This window comes from Urocampus carinirostris, chromosome 11 (genome assembly GCF_059441175.1).
Source record: "Urocampus carinirostris isolate Australia breed hairy pipefish chromosome 11, RoL_Ucar_1.0, whole genome shotgun sequence".
NCBI lineage: Eukaryota > Metazoa > Chordata > Actinopteri > Syngnathiformes > Syngnathidae > Urocampus > Urocampus carinirostris.
Window position 1 is genome coordinate 25,781,268 of NC_142359.1, and position 19,525 is coordinate 25,800,792.

At 40.7% G+C, this 19,525-nt stretch overlaps 2 protein-coding genes across 4 annotated transcripts; one reads left to right on the forward strand and one right to left on the reverse strand.

The window, feature by feature from the left end:
* Window positions 1-1,148: 1,148 nt before the first annotated feature.
* LOC148356931 (uncharacterized) lies at window positions 1,149-13,156 on the reverse strand. Of its 3 annotated transcripts, none has more exons than XM_088348161.1 (15): window positions 12,576-13,156; window positions 12,334-12,503; window positions 10,459-10,473; window positions 10,299-10,384; window positions 10,117-10,221; window positions 8,755-8,804; window positions 8,586-8,643; window positions 7,211-7,341; window positions 6,257-6,328; window positions 6,031-6,193; window positions 4,957-5,112; window positions 4,317-4,448; window positions 4,085-4,239; window positions 2,402-2,507; window positions 1,149-2,340 (listed from the first exon to the last, which is right to left on the reverse strand). In XM_088348161.1, exons 2-15 carry the CDS (start codon window positions 12,366-12,368, stop codon window positions 2,291-2,293), a joined length of 1,314 nt encoding a protein of 437 aa, XP_088204287.1. In that variant the 5' UTR covers window positions 12,369-12,503; window positions 12,576-13,156; the 3' UTR covers window positions 1,149-2,290. The 3 variants fall into 3 exon arrangements, with proteins under 3 accessions (XP_088204287.1, XP_088204289.1, XP_088204288.1); XM_088348163.1 differs by having other exon boundaries at window positions 2,402-2,471; window positions 12,576-13,154; XM_088348162.1 differs by lacking the exon at window positions 10,459-10,473.
* LOC148356932 (myeloid-associated differentiation marker homolog) lies at window positions 13,031-16,998 on the forward strand. The gene is made up of 2 exons (XM_088348164.1): window positions 13,031-13,408; window positions 15,850-16,998. The coding sequence occupies exon 2, from the start codon at window positions 15,873-15,875 to the stop codon at window positions 16,731-16,733; it is 861 nt and encodes a 286-aa protein (XP_088204290.1). The 5' UTR covers window positions 13,031-13,408; window positions 15,850-15,872; the 3' UTR covers window positions 16,734-16,998.
* Window positions 16,999-19,525: the final 2,527 nt, after the last annotated feature.

Sequence of the window (19,525 nt, forward strand, 5' to 3'; positions counted from 1 at the left end):
AAAATGCCCAAAATACTGACTCAGTAGTTTTGTTTTTTTTCTGACCTTTTTTCAGAACGACATTCCCCTCTTCCAGGGCAGAACAACATTCAATTTCAACCAGGGTTGGGTAGGGTTACTTTAACTGGATTACTTTCAATTACTTTTGGATTACTCCAATACCAAATATGCTAATAAAAGACAAAAGAAACTAAATATGAATAAATTACTACATTTTGTGCAGGCTAGGGGAGTAACAGAACACATGGAACGGCAAAAATGATGTTGGCAAGCTGTTTGGATTGATTTTCATTTTGTTTCTGTCGCATTTTATGTTAGTTTTGCCGGAGATTAAAGCCAGGAGAGAAAGCTTACCACGTGTTGTGAGTCATCATTTTATTCATATTTAGTTTCTTTTGTCTTTTATTAGCATATTTGCTATTGGAGTAATTCAAAAGTAATTGAAAGTAATCAAATTAAAGTAACCCTACCCAACCCTGATTTCAACACAATGTCTTGCAGGCAGTTAAAAGTGTTGACCTGTGTGGAAAAAAATGCCCAAAACACTGACTCAGCACCATTAGTTTTGCTGACTGAGCATTTTTTCCAGAAAGACAAACCACTCTCCCAGACCAGATCGACATTAAGTAGCAACACCATCTTTTACGGGCCGTAATGTAGGTAGGAAAACTGCTCCAAAAGAGCTGACATGCCATTTTGGTCTTGGTGACTCAAAAAGAGCCACCCATGAATGGTTTTGTGTCCCAACGTGGGTGATGCTCTAATGGCGCACAGCCGTTCTGGTGTTACTTTAATTTGTTATGTTTTGCTGGTCTTTTTTTATGTGAATATTTTCTACAAACTCTGGATTGAACTGCACAATACAGTCTTTCAATAAATTGGATGAGTGAATTTTTTTTCTTGATGTAGGTCACGGCTTGTAATTAGGATGGGAAGGTGGGTCCTGAAGCAAGACCAGTTGAGAACCACCGACACACCTTTACTTTTTATGTTGACATTTCCTTGTCTCCATAAAAATAACGTGATCACTTCGAGGGGAGACATGACAGAAAATTGAGCAGCACTTCCCGAGTTTAGTCCAAAACATCAAAGATAACAGCAGATACTCAAGCTTGACACAGGAATGCGGGACGAGCAACATCACACACTCTCGTTTTGCTGCTCTCCTTCTCAGCATTTTATTATGCGTCACACTACACGTTTAACAAACATCCAGCTTTGAGAGTGGAAAGAACAGTGGTACCTCTTTATACGAGCCTAATTCGTTCCAGGATCGTGTTTGTAGTTCAAATTGCACGTGTAACAAGAACATTTTCTCCGATATGAAATAATTAAAAAACAATTAGTTCGTTCCTGTCCTCTAAAAAGCATTTAAGTGAACCCTACATAGCTATAAAACAAATCTTCATGTTCCCTTATAACACATTCAAATGGTAAACATAAAAAATACAATAATAAAGCGATAATATTTACGAAATAAATTGCGAGTTTATTATGACCACTTACTACGGAGGCAGGCGGCGTCATGAAGGTGTGAATGCGGTGCGGAGGAGGGCAAGGGGCGTTTGCAAGGAGCAGTGATAGAGATTGCATACTTGTAAACTCAATGTATACGTTTTTTGATCATTTTAATTTTTGTATGCTGTATGAGAATTTTTAGACTGGATTAAAAAAAAAAAAAAAAAAGCCCTATCTTGTCTTGCCCATTTCAGCTCTAATTCAGATAGTCACTGGTCGCCAACGACAACATCATCGTAGATCGCCAATACTGTCGCAGTATTGTATATGCTATTATTTTTACTTGCTGTGACTTAAATAGGTGCTGCGTTGTGTTGTTAAGGGGTGTTTTCCCTTAATGAAAGGAATTTTCACCATTATTATCGGTAGCAATTGGCTGAGTTTGACAGGTATGAGATCTTACTGTACACTTAAAATTAAAGTTACTGTACCTTTAAATTAAACAGACACATTTTTAAAAGCACAACTTGTTTGTGTTTACAGTAGTCTGCATGCACAAACTGGAAGGAGATGATGTTGGGGTGAGCAGTCACGAGCGATGAGCAGTCTCTGGTGGTAGCCTCTGGGACTGCTCGTGACCTGGATTTTCCTTCGTGTAGCGAGCAATATTTTTTATTGCATTCAAAACGTATATACCGACTTTCTCGTGTGACAAGTTGCTTGTATAAAGAGGTAACAGAGTAGTCTTTTTCTGGTATTTTTTCAACTGTCGGCGGTCGGGCGGCGCCCGCATCGGGTCTAAAGTGCTGGCCGGTTGAGGCGGTGCTTCTTCTCACAATCCAGTGGACTGAATCCCGGACTGGGCAGGACTGGCTTCCTTACCTGCAGGAACGTGAGGTAAGGCATCAAGGGCGGAGGAGAAAAAATAAACGTACCCGCTTACCGTCCGCCGGGCCCCTGTCTTGCCCTCTCCGCAGTGACCTCAGTAGTTTGTGATGCTCGGCCTCCGTGTCCTGCCGAGAGAAGTTTGTTGTCGGTAATCCCAAATTCTTAAACATGCAAAATGTGAGGAAACAGTACATGTTTTTTTTGCATTAAAACAGTATATTCAAATGATTTTCAGATATGTATTGTCTTTGTCATCTTGAGCTGTGATGTCATTGTAAGAACACAAGCGCCCTCGCAAGCCAGTCAGCATATTATTCAATGTGTTAATTAGAGGTTACAAGTGTTACAAGCAAAGTTTTAGGGCTTTTTGGGGAGAATGCCTAGGGTTTTGTATCACAGGTGGATACAATAATGGCACATTAAAAGGCTTGCAGCCAATAAGAAGCTAACTGGGACCGATCAACCGAAGGCGGCCGCAGTGGAAAAATGCGAGGCTAGCCGACTAAAAGCCCCGCAGCGAGCAGTCAGGCTAAGCAGGAATAAACAACTTGTACGAAATATGTAGAGATATTCTATGAGAGGCTGCAGAAACCCCCCTCTTTTTTGTTCAGGTTACTTGTTTGCTTATTAGAAATGCGAGTTTCAGTGTCTTTTATTCTTTTTTTTTAGATTACATTTTACTTGTCATATAAATGAACGTAATTTGTCAGAATCAAACCATGTGCATTATTTAAGTGTGTGTCTCTAACATTTTACTTCTGGACTGATCACTCATTACCCATATAAATGAACTGAAAAATCGATAATATCAGGCTAACAATAAAATAAGTTCAGATTATTGCTTGCTTCATAGTAAATACTGGACAGAATTTTAGGCTATGTGTTATTCATTCGGGTGGGAAACCGTGAGCACTATCCGCTGGCAGAGTAGGTGTCCAATGAATTAGATTCTAAACCAAATAAATAGAATTTAAAGCAATTTTCTCTACAAACGAACAGCGGCAAAGGCTATGACGATAAACATGAAGCCGGCCTGGGAATAAACAAATGAACACAGCAAAACCGGCACTAGTACCACGCTAGCCGGGAAAAAAAACATGCAGGGAGCAGCCAGGCGAACCGGGAACCAACGACAAAGAAGAAGAAGCAGTGGCTACTGCGACAAACGCGAAACCTGCCGAGAGCGACATGACAATACGGTTTCTGGCGCCAGCCTAGCCAGCCAAACAGCCCACGGAGGGCAGCCAACTTGCGCCAACCAGGGGCAAACAAAACAGGAAGCCCTTGGAAGCCCCGGCGCTAATGTGAAGCTAGCCCGACTAAATTATACCAAACGCGACATACGCAGCAAAAAACACAAACGAAAAGCCTCAATCGTCTACTTAAAAGGAGGTGAAGACGGGGAAGTTTCATATTTCTCCAAGCAGAAATTAGCTGTTTGCAATCTCTGTTCACTTCAATCGCTGTCTGTTTCGGAGCTACCTCATTAGTTGTGTGAATGGGATTGGCCATTTTGAATTCTTTCAATGACGTCACAGCTCCACCCAAACAAGCCAGATGAGTCAACTTTGAGAGACAACATTTTTTTGAGTTCCCAGGCGCGTCGAATTGTTTGCAATTTTTTTGCATAATTTTGGGGAGAAACACTACATGTTCTGTGTCTAATAGAAAAGAAAATCTGTTTGGCAATACCTTTAACCGCTTGTCCATCCGCCAAAATAGTCACCTATAAACTGACCTTGAGCCGGCGCAGTTTGCCGGTCAAGTCCTCCACGATGCGGAAGACCTGATCCACGTCTCGGATCACGTGGCCCTGCCACGGCGCCCCAGGCCCGACCGGCTCATCTTTCGGCTCCCCAGGCGAGTCTAGGGAACTCTCGTGAATCCTGTTTCCTGTTGGCAAGGGAAATAAGATTTCAGGGGGGCTCACCCGGCAAAAAAGAGCACAAGTGGGGTAATACACGACCTACCCTTTTGTACACCCTTGACACTGCTGCATGGTGTCGCCCCCTGTTGTATTTCCCATGGACTGCACCCACTGATGTCAAGTGAGTCTTGAGAGGTGGGGCTATCGAGAAGGAGAAGCCGACGCAGCTTTTGGACTGGTGTGAAAGGAAGACAACTATTAATGACCGGAATAACAGCGACTTTATCTAGTTATCTCTTAAAGGCAAAGAAAGTTTAAGAGCATGTTGGATTCAGGCCTCTTATGATTTTTTTGTTTCCTCCTCTAGCCACTTATGATGGCCACTTAGCTGCAGCCTATGTCTTTCAGCTAGTCATGCAAGTAAGTGTTGTACAGTCCAGTGATACCAGCATCTGTGACCTTTATCCACTGTCTACTTCTCCAGCCACTTAGATTAGCCACTCGGCTGCAGTCTAGGGCTTGCCACTAATACAAAAGCTTGCTCTTGGAATCACTCAAAGGCCTTTTAGGTAGCTTGTCCTGCTAGCCTCTCAGACTGGCGCTGATCGACTTATTATGAGAATTTAAAAGTAACCTTGCAGGGACAGAACGAGTTGTTGCCAGAAAGTTATTCTTTTATCAGAAACAGGATACAATTGCTCAAATACTGAGTGACACACAATCTGGGAATTACAGTTTCCTACCATCCCTTAGGGCCGCCTCTGCTACCTCTCCCCCGTGACCTTGTCCGGGGTATGACCCCTCCAAAAACATGTCCGCCACGCATGGTGACGTGGAATTCTGGCTGATGTCCTCATCTCCGGTCTCCTCAAACTTCTGGATGATGTTTCTCACAGTTCCTGGGCAGGAGGAAGTTTGATAAAGAAAAAAAAAGATGATTAATTTTATTTTTTCAATTATTGTTCCATGTATGACATTATCTTTTATTCATTTTAATTACAAGATTTATTTTTATTACGCCTAAAAATTATAACTTTAAAAATTGCTTTGCTTTCTCATTGTTCTTCTTGGGCAGCACAGTGGGACAGTTCATGTCATGGGAACCTGTCGTGGGTTCAAATCCAGCTTCGGACTTCCTGTGCGGAGTTTGTATGTTCTCCCCGTGCTTGCGTGGGTTTCCTCCGGGCACTCCGGTTTCCTCCCACATTCCAAAAACATGCATTTCAGGTGAATTGGCCGGTGTAAATGAGCGAGTGAGTTGTCTGTCCCCGTGTGCCCTGCGATTGGCTGGCAACCAGTTCAGGGTGTCCCCTGCCCACTGCCCGGAGATGGCTGGGATGGGCTCCAGCCCCTCCGCGACCCTAATGAGGATAAGCGGTACGGAGATGAGAGACGAGATTATTCTTCTTTATTTTACTTACTTTACTATTATTATATTTTTCCTAATTATTTATGAATAATATATATATATATATATATATATATATATATATATATATGTTTGTTTGTTTTTTTGTGTTTATATATTTTTGTTTTTCGGAAAGCCCATGCGAGTGCTTCGCTGTCTTTAGGAGGAGGTTGAAAGGAGACATGACTAAATTCTGCTCCTATTTCTGGAGAACATCAAGAACTAATGAGCAACATAAATGCTTTGAATCTCATCATGCCCTAGCTCTACAATGCTTGAGACACATTATGAAGAGGTCGAGAGGAGACACCACAAAGTTGTACTATTCCATTGAAAGAATAAACCTGTTCTATTGCCGTGTGTGGTTTTGCAGGCATTATAAAAACGAGGTAGTATAAACAATTGGTACCTTCCACCTCTGTCACCGGACCTTCTAAGGGTGCCCCGCCAGTGCCGGAGGCTCTCTTGATCCTCTGAAGCTTGCTACGCACTTGTTGAGCTCGCCCCTCAGCGCTTCTGATCCGCCGATCAAGAGACGGAGAGGGTTTGCGCGAGCGTTCCTCCATGAGGACCTGCCAATCAAACGCGAAGATGGAAGCTCGCTCCGTCCACCATGACCTTGGTATCGGCACTACCTGTAGATCGTTTTCTTCCTGTTGGAGCATCTTCTGGAGGATCTGGGAGGCCTGATTCTGGATTTCAGAGTCCTGGAGGAAAATCGGATATTTGGCATCTCAAAATACATCAGAAACTCAACAAGAATTGTTTCGATTGTAATTCGATTCCAAGAGACACCGTTTCGAGATAGTCAGCATTGGACTCCTGAGGTCTGGGGCTAAATCAGACATTTGGCATCTCGAAGTATTTCCAAATTCAGCGTTTATCGCGAAAAATGATTAGAATTGATTTTATAAGACACCGAATGGAGATCTCTTAAACTGGACTTATTAATCGATTTCATAAGACACAATTTTGAGATCGTCACAAACGATGTGGTTTGAAATTGAGCACTCGAGCAAAAATATTATATTGCAATTAGTTTTTCCAAATAGAAATCACAATGTTGATTTTGGCGTGACTCTTTTTTAAACTTTTTGCTTACCAATTTGTTGATATCTGAGCTTTTTTTCTGTCCAATAGAACTAAAATTTAAAAGCATTTATTTTGGCTCGATTCGTTTAACTTTTTGTTAACTAGTTTGCTGATTTGTGACCATTTTGCCGAACTTGACGACCTAAAATGCAAAATAAAACCTTTGTGATTTCTTCAAATAAAACCTTTTTTGGTCACAATTATTTAGTTTAAACGTTTTGGGGAATACATTTTGACAAAATAAGTAGACATGTGAAGACAATGATATTTTGTGTACAGGTTTGAATTTGCATCATGTCAAATGTTAACCAAAAGTGAATTGAGGTTTTTCTTTAACGTGTAATGTCATCAATCCGTTACAAAAAACTGCCGAATGCAATCAACTGCGACTAGTGAGTGATCAGTTAACCGACAAAATCAAAGACTTGCGACGCATTACAAAGACTTTACCCATCTTTTATTTTGAAATACTGGCTATATCGACTTTCCTCACTGACCAGGAGTAATTTGGGTCCGGTGATCTTTTGTGTAGGGGGTCCCAGTGGAGAAGCTGCTGGGGGTGACTCAGTTGGGGTAGGTGAAGGCGAAGGGGGTGGTCCCTGTAGGGTGAGGGCCACACAAGGTCCAGCTGGGGGAGTAAAAGCACAGTTTAGGGTTCTCATACCTTTTTGTGCCAAATTCAAGCACTTTTAAAGGGCTTTAAAAGCCTATGTTCTAATTTATCCATTACTATTAAAGGAAAAAAATCCGCAGTGAATATCCGTGAAATACATGTGAGATTATCAGTGTTGCGTGTGCATTTATCAAGACCTATGATTCTTAGAGCTTCAGTAAATCGCAAATGTATTTGTGGATGTGAAAAATGCCGGCATTTTTAGTTCCAGGAAGTTCTTCCCATTACAATTTACCACTGAGAAATGCTACTATGATTTTCAACATTTAAATGACACGTAATCGTTGGACTAATACACATTTCGTAGTGCCCTGATTAGATGTCCCGTGCTCCTGTCTACTTGGGCGTGGCACGTAGGTGGGCGATGACGCTTCACAGGACAATGTCATACAAACTAATGCCAAATGCCGTTGATCACAAGGGGAGAAGAAATGCGACGGCAAAGCGAAGCCACCAAAGAGCGGTGTCTGCGTCATTTTTAAGTAAGCGGACATCTGAAACATGGTGATAATTTTAAGCATTTACAAGCACTTCACCAAAAATTCAAGCACTTTTCAACCCTTGAAAACAACATTTAAAGTCAATGAATATTAGATTTGTAATCTTGCATGTAGCAAAAAAGACAAAAACAAACAAAATTATCATAGTTAAGCCTGCCATCTCTGAATTACCTTTCATGGCCAAAGATAACTAAATCTATTCATGTGAAAAGATGGATCCGTGTTTTGGATACTTTGCACATGCCGTGCGTGGATTTGTTCCATGCAATCGGCCATTGTTTTTCCGTTTTCAAACCATCGTTCGTTAAAACGGCAGCTTCCCGGCATTCGGCACCTCTTGGGCACGACCCGTATGGGGCAATGCCGCGTCACAGGAAAATGCCAGTAACTAACTAATGTCAGCTGCCGTTAATTACGAAGGAAGAGGAAATGCGATGGCAGAGCGACCAGGCACGTGAGCGTCATTTTTAAGCAGACATCTTTTCTTTTCCATATTTAATGGGTAGTAAGACTGCCAAGAAAGATGGCAATATTTTTAAGCATTTACAAGCGCTTCACCTAAAAAATAAGTACTTTTCAAACCTCTTAAACACAACATTAAAGTTTTGGGCACTTTTTAAGATTCAAAGCACCTGTATAAACCCTGACATTTTTTTTTAATTTTGGGGATGGGGAGCATTTTATTTTTTCAGGACTCACATTTGATGAGCTTGACGACCTCCTGATGGCTCATAGAGGACACAAGTGATCCATTGACCTGAGGATGGGAGGCAATGGAATATAATAATAATAATAATAGTACAATAAATATCATAAAATCAAGTTCGACTCCCCTCCCCACAGCTACCACCCCTCAGCTTTAGCACACCTTTATGATCCGGTCGCCTTCCTGCACTCCAGCCTTGACAGCGGCGCCACCTGCGGGGCGGAACAAGCATTGGAGGATCAACTTGACTGATTTGTGTTAAAAAAAAAAAAAACAATTTCAGTTATTATCAAGATTGTGATTTTGATATAATATTTTTTGCTTTTGGTTCAACAAGATAGAGGAATTATCAAATATACTTAAATTGGTAAAATAATAATGTTCGAAACAAATCATTAAAAACAAATAATTGGGTCAAAAACAAGACTATTATTTTTTTTTAATTGTGATATGATTTTCATTTAATGGTCAACAGTTAGATTTTTTTTAAATTTGAAAAACAATCAAAACAAATTTAATATTGCGATTTAGATATTATTATTATTTATTATTCATTACGAATGGGTGAGATTTTTTTTTCTGCTTAGTTCAATCAGATCGAAAATATGGTCATAAATGAGAATGTGAGTATCGGTAAAGCTAAAAAAAATTATAATCGTGATAAAATAAATTAATATTTTTGGAATTTGTGATTTTTTTTCTTAGCTCAAGATAGAATGGTCAGAATTAGTGAAAAGTCTAAAAAAATAATGGTGATAAATATATAGATCGTCATTTTAATTTTTTATTTTTAGCTGAACAAAATATAAATAAATGGTATTCATATTCAAAACAATGGTTAAAAGGTTCAATCAAGATAATTGTGACAAAATCAAGATCGTGATTTTACTTTCAAAGAATCATAATATGATTTCGTCTTTCTTTTAGTCCAACGAGATAAAAGAAGGGTCAATTTTTTATCTATTTTTTTTTAAATCGTGACAGAATCAAGAATACGATTTTATTTTACTTTAAAAATTGTGGCATTTTATATTAAGCTTATATAGCTTAGCAATACTGAACATCCATCCATTATCCGTACCGCTTATCCACAATAGGGTGCTGGAGCCAATCTCAGTTATCTTGGGGCAGTGGGCAGGACACCCTGAATTGGTTGCCAGCCAGTTGCAGGGCACACAGAGACAGACACATCGCTCATTCATACCTAGGGACAATTTGAACAGGCCAATCAACTTGACATGCATGTTTTGGGAATGTGGGAGGAAACCCACGAAGGCACGGAGAGAACATGCAAACTCCACACGGGTAAGCTGCTGTAGCTGGACTTGAACCCTGAACCTCTGCACCGTGGGGCTGCGCGCTAACCACCCAGCTGCTGTGCCGCCCCAAGACAGAACAAATGGTCAGAAATAAGGAAACGACTCCCCATTTTTTTTTTTAAATAGTCGTGACAAAATCAAGTTGGAGATTTCAGTTTTGAAGATGGGGATTCAAAATGTCAACCTAGATACTGTTTTTCCTGACCTGCTCGCACATTTTGAACCAGCTTGACGCGTTCGCCGCAGACGGTGAAACCGAAACCGAGCTGGTCCTTCTGGACCACCGCGCACCTGTAGACCAGGCCGGCACCTGCCAGGGGGCGGAGTCACAGTAGTAGGGGCGGGAAAGGCAATAGGGAGGCGGGGCCTCAGGAAACCAACACTCACCCCGGTTGGGGGCGTCCACGGCCGATTCCCTCGGTGGATTTAAAATTGTTTCGCGATCAGTGTTGCCGACGGTTAAACTGCTGAGCCTGGAGAAAAGACGCAAGATGAAAACAGACGGGGACAACGTGGACACTGGGGCGTGTGGGTCTGTGCGACTCACCAAGCGGCCAATGGGCTGAAAACGTGCAGGGTTGACAAGACAATCAAAAAGAGAGAATTGTTTTTTCAAATTAGCAATCCAGAGTAAGACTAAGGCTCAATACAATTTCTTCTTCTTTTCCTTCCCTTGTGTCTTGTTTTTCTTTACACTCCTACTTTCACTTCTTTATTGAGGGCAAGGGAACAATTCCTTGAGGAATGTGAACGTACATTCGTCATTACTTTGAGCTACATATCATATACAATTGTTCACCCTCCTTCATTCCTTTTAATTTCACTCACTTCAAAAACACTTTAGAGCAGACTACAAAGAACTAGTGTTTAACTTGCAAAATAAATAACCAGAAAAGTACTGTGCTTCACTAGTTAGTTCTTCCTCATTTTACTGTGCCTTATTTAATGCTTGTACCACAACGCCCTCTGTAGGAATTTATGTTCCATAACATGACACAACATAAACAAATATAATTGGGTAGGTACATTCTAGACGCACCCAAAAAAATATTTTGGGGCGAAACTGAAAATGTGTCACAAAAGCTTAGCTGAAATACCAAAATAGCAACACTTAAATAAATAACAAAACAAAAAAAAATAGTAAGTCTTAATATAAAAAAATGCTTTACAAAGTAGGTGTTTACATATTATAACTGCTAAACTGTATATAGTTAGCATTGTAGGGTTCGCATGTAAACATTTGCTGGAATCTGACCAGCGGCTAGCAAAGACTTCGGCAATAAACTGAATGTCACACACAAATAACATGTTTATTAATTAAAACAGTAGTAGGTTAGCTCCTTAGTGTTAGCATGCACGCATCAGCTGGTAGCAGCTAAAAAAAAAGACTTGAAATAAAAAAGGAATGCAACACACAAAGAGCGTGTTTATGAATCAAAACAGTAGTAAAGAAGCTCTGTGGTCTTAGCATGTCAACATTAGTCAAAACCTGGCTATCAGCTAACAATATAAGTGGCAGCAAACGGACAAACAAACTTTTGAGAAAATGTTTCCAGTTTTTATCCTATCTACTTCCTTTTTGTAGACGAAAACCCCGCCCCCAAGTAAAACCTAGCTTTGAACAGCTCGCCTCACTTTGACATCATCATAACAGTGTTCTTTCTGAGGCTATTCTTCGGCTGTATTTTTGTATTTCGATTGAAACCGCAAACATTCTTTTGCTCATTTTCAGACGAAAACTTTGTGGTTTCCGAAAATTTTGCTATATCCCTTGATCATTTTCTCCTACGATCGCCTGCAACTGGTTGGTAATGGCGAGGGGACGCGGCTAGATTGTTGTTAGGACACTTCAGAGTGAAACTGTGCTTGTCTTCCTCCCTCTTCCACCTTAATTGGACTGTGGATGAGTCAGACTTTGTTACCCTCATTGATAACATGCTTACCTTGACTAAGGAGTAGGCGGAGGAATGGGATTGAGCCTTACAGTAAAAATATGTCATGAACATCAGGTCACAAACTCCACCCCTCAGTGAAACCTAGCTTGGAACGGCTCGTCTCACTTTGACACCATCATAACATTGTTCCATCTGAAGCCAATTTTCAATTTTCTTTCTATTGATTAAAAAAAAAACCTTTTGCTTGTTTTCAGCATAAAAAATGGGGTTCTGAAAATTGGCTGTTATCCTGGATCATTTTCCTCCCATCATTGCTTACAGGCAGAGCAGTGAGCGGTGCTTGTGTCCCTCCCCCTTTCACCTTCCTTGCTTGCTTTGCAAATGATTACAACCTTCTCGCCCTTATTTCGAATGCACTGGACAAAGGAATAGGGGAAGGGGGAAATGGGATTGCGCCTTAAAGTGGAAATATGTCATGAACATTAGGTCACATTTATTTTTTTTTATTTATAACGTGGCCTGCCTACCTGTCAAGGGTAGAGGAGGGCTGGCGAAGACTCATGTCTTCAGAGTCCAACTGATGTCTTTGTCCTGTACATGCTTTTCTTGTTAAGCTAGCTTGATTGTCATCTTCTTGAGCACTTTCAGAGGTTCTTAAGCATTCTTGCAAAGTTGCTCCGACTCGAAGCCATCATTGCTAGAATCACGATTACTTCAATTTGATTTTGTTCGAAAATTGCATCCAGTTTGAAGAAATTATTTTTCTTACCTCTATTTTTTAGGCGTCCACAGCAACGACAAACAAGCTCGTGCAAGGGATTTCACTAAATAATATTGGGGAAACTTTTGTGCAACTTGTTTCTAGTGCAAAATAGAAACCGAAGTTCGGAGAGGAAACACTTAACGTGCAGAAAAAGACGTTAAAGACGCATTCTTTCGATTTTGAATACAGATTACGAGACAAAAAAAGGCCGATACTCTACTTTTCCCCCTTCTCGGAGGCTTTTAAATAATAATTGAATAATAAAAAAATGGTGGACTTTCCAGGGGGAGAAAATACTGCAAAAAACACAAACTGGCACAGAAATCTGAGCAAATGAAAATCCTCTATCCGGAAGTACAAAGGTTAACCGGCGAGCGAGCTGCCATTGATATCCAGATAGGTTTCTTGGACCATAAAATCATGGATAACAAGACTTAAAATCGAATGTAACAAATCTTAAAGCCACCCGGACCGTAACAAAGCTAGTGCTTGGTTTAGATTTTGGGCTTATGTGTACAGTACAGTACTTTCGTTTTCCTTTTCACTTCCGCTTTCGGCCTCCTTCTTTGCCCACCACACAGGACTGTGCAAGCGCCCTCTACAGGCACGGCGTGGTTTAGTTTATTGCGTATACGCAAAAAAATGTCAAAGTAAAATGAAAAAGTAGATAAAAAAATACATTTTTTTTTCGTTGGAGAACGTTTGCTGATCAAACTTTACCAGCATTCGTTTCAATCACGACGTCACTAGCTTTTACCAAATATGGCCAGGGAAGAAAAGGGGTCGTGCATTCCATAGATTGAGGAAATTCCATCAGTGGACATCAGCCGAAAATTCAGGTAAGGTGCATTTACCACTAGTTTTGTCTGTACACAGAACATATTTAAAGTTTTTTTCGTGGTTTTGTTACTTTCTGTCAGCATCCGCTTGCTGTTTGTAGCAACTTCCTATGGGTGGTCAGTTGCTCCAGGAAGGAAATTAAAAGAAGCTCAGAACGGGACTACTTTATTATATCTAAACTTTAGTATTTATCTAATGAGATTTAAAGCTTTGAAAATACTCAAATAATGTCATTGAATCCAGGCCACAAAACGTCCTTTTAGCTCTTTTAAAGCTTTTGGGAAACTTCTAAAAACATAGATGAAATGGAAGCAGAACATAACATTTAAGGACACTATACATGACGGCTACTTACAACTTGAATCACAGAGAATAAACAAACATATGGGTGTAACAGCATATGGTATACCTCCAGAAAATCTCAAACAGACATAATACAAGATTGCAAAAAATGATTTCAAGATAAGGAATTGGTATCAGATAGTGCACATGAACTGAGGGATATTTTCCAGGAGCTTCAGGCAGGAATGCACATCCCTGCTATGGCATAAACCCTAACTAAATCTAAAGGAAACCAACATAAAAGTAAAGACCTAATATATGTTGGGATACCAACTAACACTCCAGCATGCCTCTTGTTGTCTAACTGAACAAAACTGACAGAAAGGAGAAACAGGGAACACACTCAAGAAAACTATAACTACTCGATGTTTCAACACAAACCAGGCTCAAACAGAAAAGTAGACGGTACAAGACATGTTCCCACAAGGGGACCGAACAACACATTTCTGTTTCGATTACTATAGAGTCTATAGTAATGTCTATAGTATAGACATTGTATCAGAAATTAAGTTTTTAGGGGTCATAATAGACAATAAATTAAGTTGGAAAACACACATCAGACACATACAAACTAATGTATCTAAAAGCATTTCAATAATTAATAAAGCCAAATTTCTTTAAAATTATAATGCATTGTATTTATTATATTGTTCTTTCGTTCTGCCATATTTAACATATTGTGCAGAAGTCTGGGGCAATATTTACAAAAGTTCACTACAGCCCCTTTTCATCCTTCAAAAACGTGCAATAAGAATCATACACAGGGTAGGATATCAGGATAATACCAATATTTTATTCATGCAGTCCAAATCATTCAAATTGGATGATTTAATAAAATTTTTCACTTCACAACTGTTATTTAGGGTCAACAAAAACATAGTGCCAGAAAACATACAAAAATTATTCACTCGGAAAGAGGGAAATTATAACTTGAAAGGGCTTTGGTGAATTCAAAATCCCAAAGGTGAGAACCACCAGGAAAAGTATGTGTGTGCCTGTGAGTGGAGTCAGACTATGGAATAATTTGCAAAATGAGATCAAACAATGTCCAACTATCCATGTGGTCAAATTTAAATACAAAAAAAGCATTACTGGCGAAATACAAGGATGAAGAAAATGAGATATGAGGGAGATTGGAAATACTGCATTTCAAACTATGGTTAACTTGTTGATTATTGTTGCTATTATTATATCAGAACTGTTATAATAAGTATTGTGTTTATTTTTATTGTTATTATCACTGGTGCCGCAGTGACATTTTGACGTTGAGGGATGGGTATTGCGAAGATTAGTGTATAAAATATGTGATTATTGTAACTATTATAATTATTGATATCTGACCTATGTAATAAGTATATCCATGGGATTTTGTTGTATTGGACACAAGAGGAACTATCTATAAAATGTATTTAATAGGGAAGATAAAGGGGTAGGAAAAATAAGCATCTGCTTCTGACTACCCCTTTTCAAACATGTTATGTGACATTATTCTGTCGTTGACTCATGGTTTTTGTCCTGTTTTTATTTTTATGTTCGTAATAAGTTTTCATTCATTCATTCATTCATTCATTCCCCTTGCCTTCATGTAGATATCACATCAGGATGTGTTGTTATGGTGGTATCTATGCAGCCCTTTGAGACATTTTGTGATTAAGTGCCATACAAATAAATATGACTTGACTGTAATTGAACAAAACATGAAAAGGAGATGATGCAGGATAGGCTGGAGCACTAATTTTAAGCCAACAGAACGTGGAAGCAAAATAACACAGGGTAATTTGGAACACTAACTGAACAAAACATGAAAGGAGACAATGCAGAAAATGTTGGGACACTTGCGTTTACAAAACAAAACGTGAAAAAAAAAAAAACACAAACATTCTCACACATGGACAGAAGTACTACAAGAGTGCCATAAAAATGACACCATGAAACTCGACAAAACATCAGTGACTAAGCGTTATACAAAGAAATGTGACTGGACCATGACTTGACAATTCAGAAAATGTGGAATACTAACAATGACCATCAGGAAAAAACATGAAAGATGAGACAGAACATGACTTTTTCTTTCCCCATTCCCTCTTGTCTAATCAAGCTCCACGTACTCACGGCGCCATCATGCCCTGGACGTCCTTTACCTGGTCCCCCCTGCTGTACGCCCGCTCGGCTGCCCTCCTGTTCACTTGTGTGGCTTTGAGCGCGTCAGTGCACGGAGCTCGCTTACCATCCGACCGCATGGCCACCTGGTGCATCTTCTGTTGGGCGTTGAGCTTCGCTACCAGTGCAGTGGTCCTGCTGGTGGAGCTACTGCACCTACAGGGGCGGGCGCCGGTGTCCTGGGCCAACTTCCCCATCACTGCGGCTTGCTACGCCGGGCTGCTGTGCCTGTCGGCCTCTGTCATCTTCCCGCTGCGCTTCCTTGGGGGCCGCGTGGACTTCGGCGAGGCGCGCGACCACCGGGTGGTGTCCAGCGTCTTCTCCTGCCTGGCGGCGCTGGCGTACGTGGTAGAAGTCAGCCTGAGCCGGGCGCGCCCAGGTGAGGTGGCAGGCTACATGGCCACGGCGCCGGGGCTGTTGAAGGTGTGCCAGACGTCGGCGGCATGCGTCATCTTCCTGCTGGTGGCAGAGCCGCCCACGTACGAGGGCCACCCGGCCCTACGCTGGTGCTTGGCGGTCTACTGCATCTGCTTCCTGTTCTCTTTGGCCGTGGTACTGATGTGCGTGGGCGAGTGCACCGGCTGGCTTCCAGTTGCGTTCCCACGCTTCGTGACTGGGTGCGGCATCCTGGCGGCCCTCATGTACCTGACGGCGGCCATCCTCTGGCCCGTCTTCCAGTTCGGCCAGCGCCAGGGCGGTGACCAGTCCAGCAAAATCGCCGTGGCCGTCCTAGGCGCTCTCAACTTCTTGCTGTACCTCGCTGACGTGGCGCACACTGCCAGGCTCGTCTTTGTCAGCGGACCCATAACCAACAACCTCTAACCGAACTAAACACGAAAACCGAACTAAACACGAAAGAAACCAACGCAGGTAACATTATGAGAGTGGCTTTTTGTAACGAGGTCATTAAATATAATGCTGAAGCACCATCTTATTCAACTGAACAAAACATGGAAAGAAGAGGACAAGTGGTTTTTAACTTCAAACTTCACCAGTTACATATACTGGACTGTCTCAGAAAATTAGAATATTGTGATAAAGTTCTTTATTTTCTGTAATGCAATTAAAAAAACAAAAATGTCGTACATTCTGGATTCATTACACATCAACTGAACTATTTCAAGCCTTTTATTATTTTAATATTGCTGTATTTGGCTTACAGCTTAAGAAAACTCAAAAATCCTATCTCAAAATATTAAAATACTTCCTCAGACCAAGTAAAAAAATAATTTTATAACAGCAAAACTAAATCAAACATTTGAAAATGTCCATTGATGCACTCAGTACTTGGTTGGGAATCCTTTTGCACGGATTACTGCATCAATCCGGCGTGGCATGGAGGCAATCAGCCTGTGGCATTGCTGAGGTGTTATTGATGCCCAGGATGCTTCGATAGCGGCCTTCAGCTCATTTGCATTTGTAGGTCTGGTGTCTTTCATCTTCTTCTTAACTATACCCCACAAATTCTCAATGGGGTTCAGGTCAGGGGAATTAGCAGGCCAATCAAGGACAGTGATGCCATGGTCAGTGCACCAGTTACTGGTGGTTTTGGCACTGTGGGCAGGTGCCAGATCATGCTGGAAGATGAAATCCTCATCTCCATAGAGCTTTTCAGCAGATGGAAGCATGTAGTGCTCTAAAATCTCTTGGTATACAGTTGCATTTACTCTGGACTTGATGAAACACAGTGGACCAACACCAGCAGCTGACATGGCTCCCCAAACCATTGCTGACTGTGGGAACTTCACACTGGATTTCAAGCAACTTGGATTTTGCTCCTCTCCAGCCTTTCTCCAGACTCTGGCGCCTTGACTTCCAAATGAAATGCAAAACTTGCTTTCGTCTGAAAAGAGGACTTTGGACCACTCTGCAACTGTCCTGTGCTTCTTCTCCATAGCCCAAGTCAGACGCTTCTTCCGTTGTCTTGAGTTCAGAAGTGGCTTGACCATGGGAATACGGCTATTGTAGCCCATTTCCCGGACACGTCTGTGAACTGTGGCTTTTGATACCTGGACTCCAGCTTCAGCCCACTGTCTTTGAAGCTCAAAGCCCAAATTCTGGAAGCGGCTCTTCTTCACAATTTTGTTAAGGCTGCGGTCATCTCTCTTGGTTGTGCAGCGTTTCCGGCCACATTTTTCCCTTCCAACAGACTTTTTGTGGATATGCTTTGAAACTGCACTCTGTGAACAGCCTGCTCTTTGAGAAATTTCTTTTTGTGTCTTACCCTCCTGATGGAAGGTATCAATGATGGTCCTCTGGACAGCAGTCCTACCCATACTTGTGATTTAGTTTACTGAACCAAGCTGAGTGTTTTTAAGGCTCAGGAAACCCTCGCAAGGTGTTTCGAGTTATTTAGATGATTCAGGTGATTAGTTGAATAGCCTACTTGTATACTTTTTCATGACATTCTAATATATTGAGATAGGATTTTTGAGTTTTCTTAAACTGTAAGCCAAATTCAGCAATATTAAAATAATAAAAGGCTTGAAATAGTTCAGTTGATGTGTAATGAATCCAGAATGTATGACATTTTTGTTTTTTTAATTGCATTACAGAAAATAAAGAACTTTATCACAATATTCTAATTTTCTGAGACAGTCCAGTATGCGAATATGGAACTCTAGTCTAAAATAAACTAGATTTTATTTTCCAAATTCAAAACGTACTGTATAGATTTTCTTAGTGTGCAGAAAAGAACTGTGCAATACTGACTCACCAACCCCCTAGGCTTCAGTCAAACCCAGGCTAAGAACCACTTCACTATACCCTCCCACACATGGCTAGAACAAGAACAAGAGTGCCATAACAACAAGACCATGAAAAATAATGTTGAAACGCTAACCTAAGCTGAATAAAGAAAAAATTAGAGTGGAGGACGCAGATTACGTTGGAACACAAACCAGCTCTACCTTAACAAAACAAAACATGGAAGTGGGACGATATAGTAAATGTTAAAACACAAACTAGCCTAACTTGAACAAAGAATGGGAGGGAAGACGTGTTTAATAAAAAATCCTACATGCAAAAAACGTAAATGGAAATTTTCACATATGTTTAAATAATAAGTAGCTCCGACAAAACACACATGGATGTGGGACAATATAAGAAATGTTGGAACACAAGCTACCAGTAATCAAAACAGGAAAGTAACTAAAAGTGAAAAAAAAAAATTCATAAACATTCTCACACATGGACAGAACCATAATGAGACCAAGAATTTGATTGCGGGCACACTAACTAGGTCTTACTGAACAAAACATGAAAATAGGACAACACAGGATATGTACTCATAAGCAGATGGAACAATAACCAGAGTTCCCTGACAATTAGGCCCTGAAATATAATGGTAGAACACCAACTACCTCGAACTGAACAAAAATTACCACACATGGACAGAAAAACAACAACAGAGCCAGGATGAAACCTTGACATATAATTCAGGCACACAAACTTGGTATAACGGAACAAAAAATGAAAAAACACAGTTGTTCTGTCACTCAAAAACGAGAATGCTTGTGCTCATTGTGTCACCGGGTTGTGTTACAACAGAGTCTGCATATTTCTCTTTCATTTTTTGATCATTTAGTGTTTCAACATTACATTTCATGGCCTTT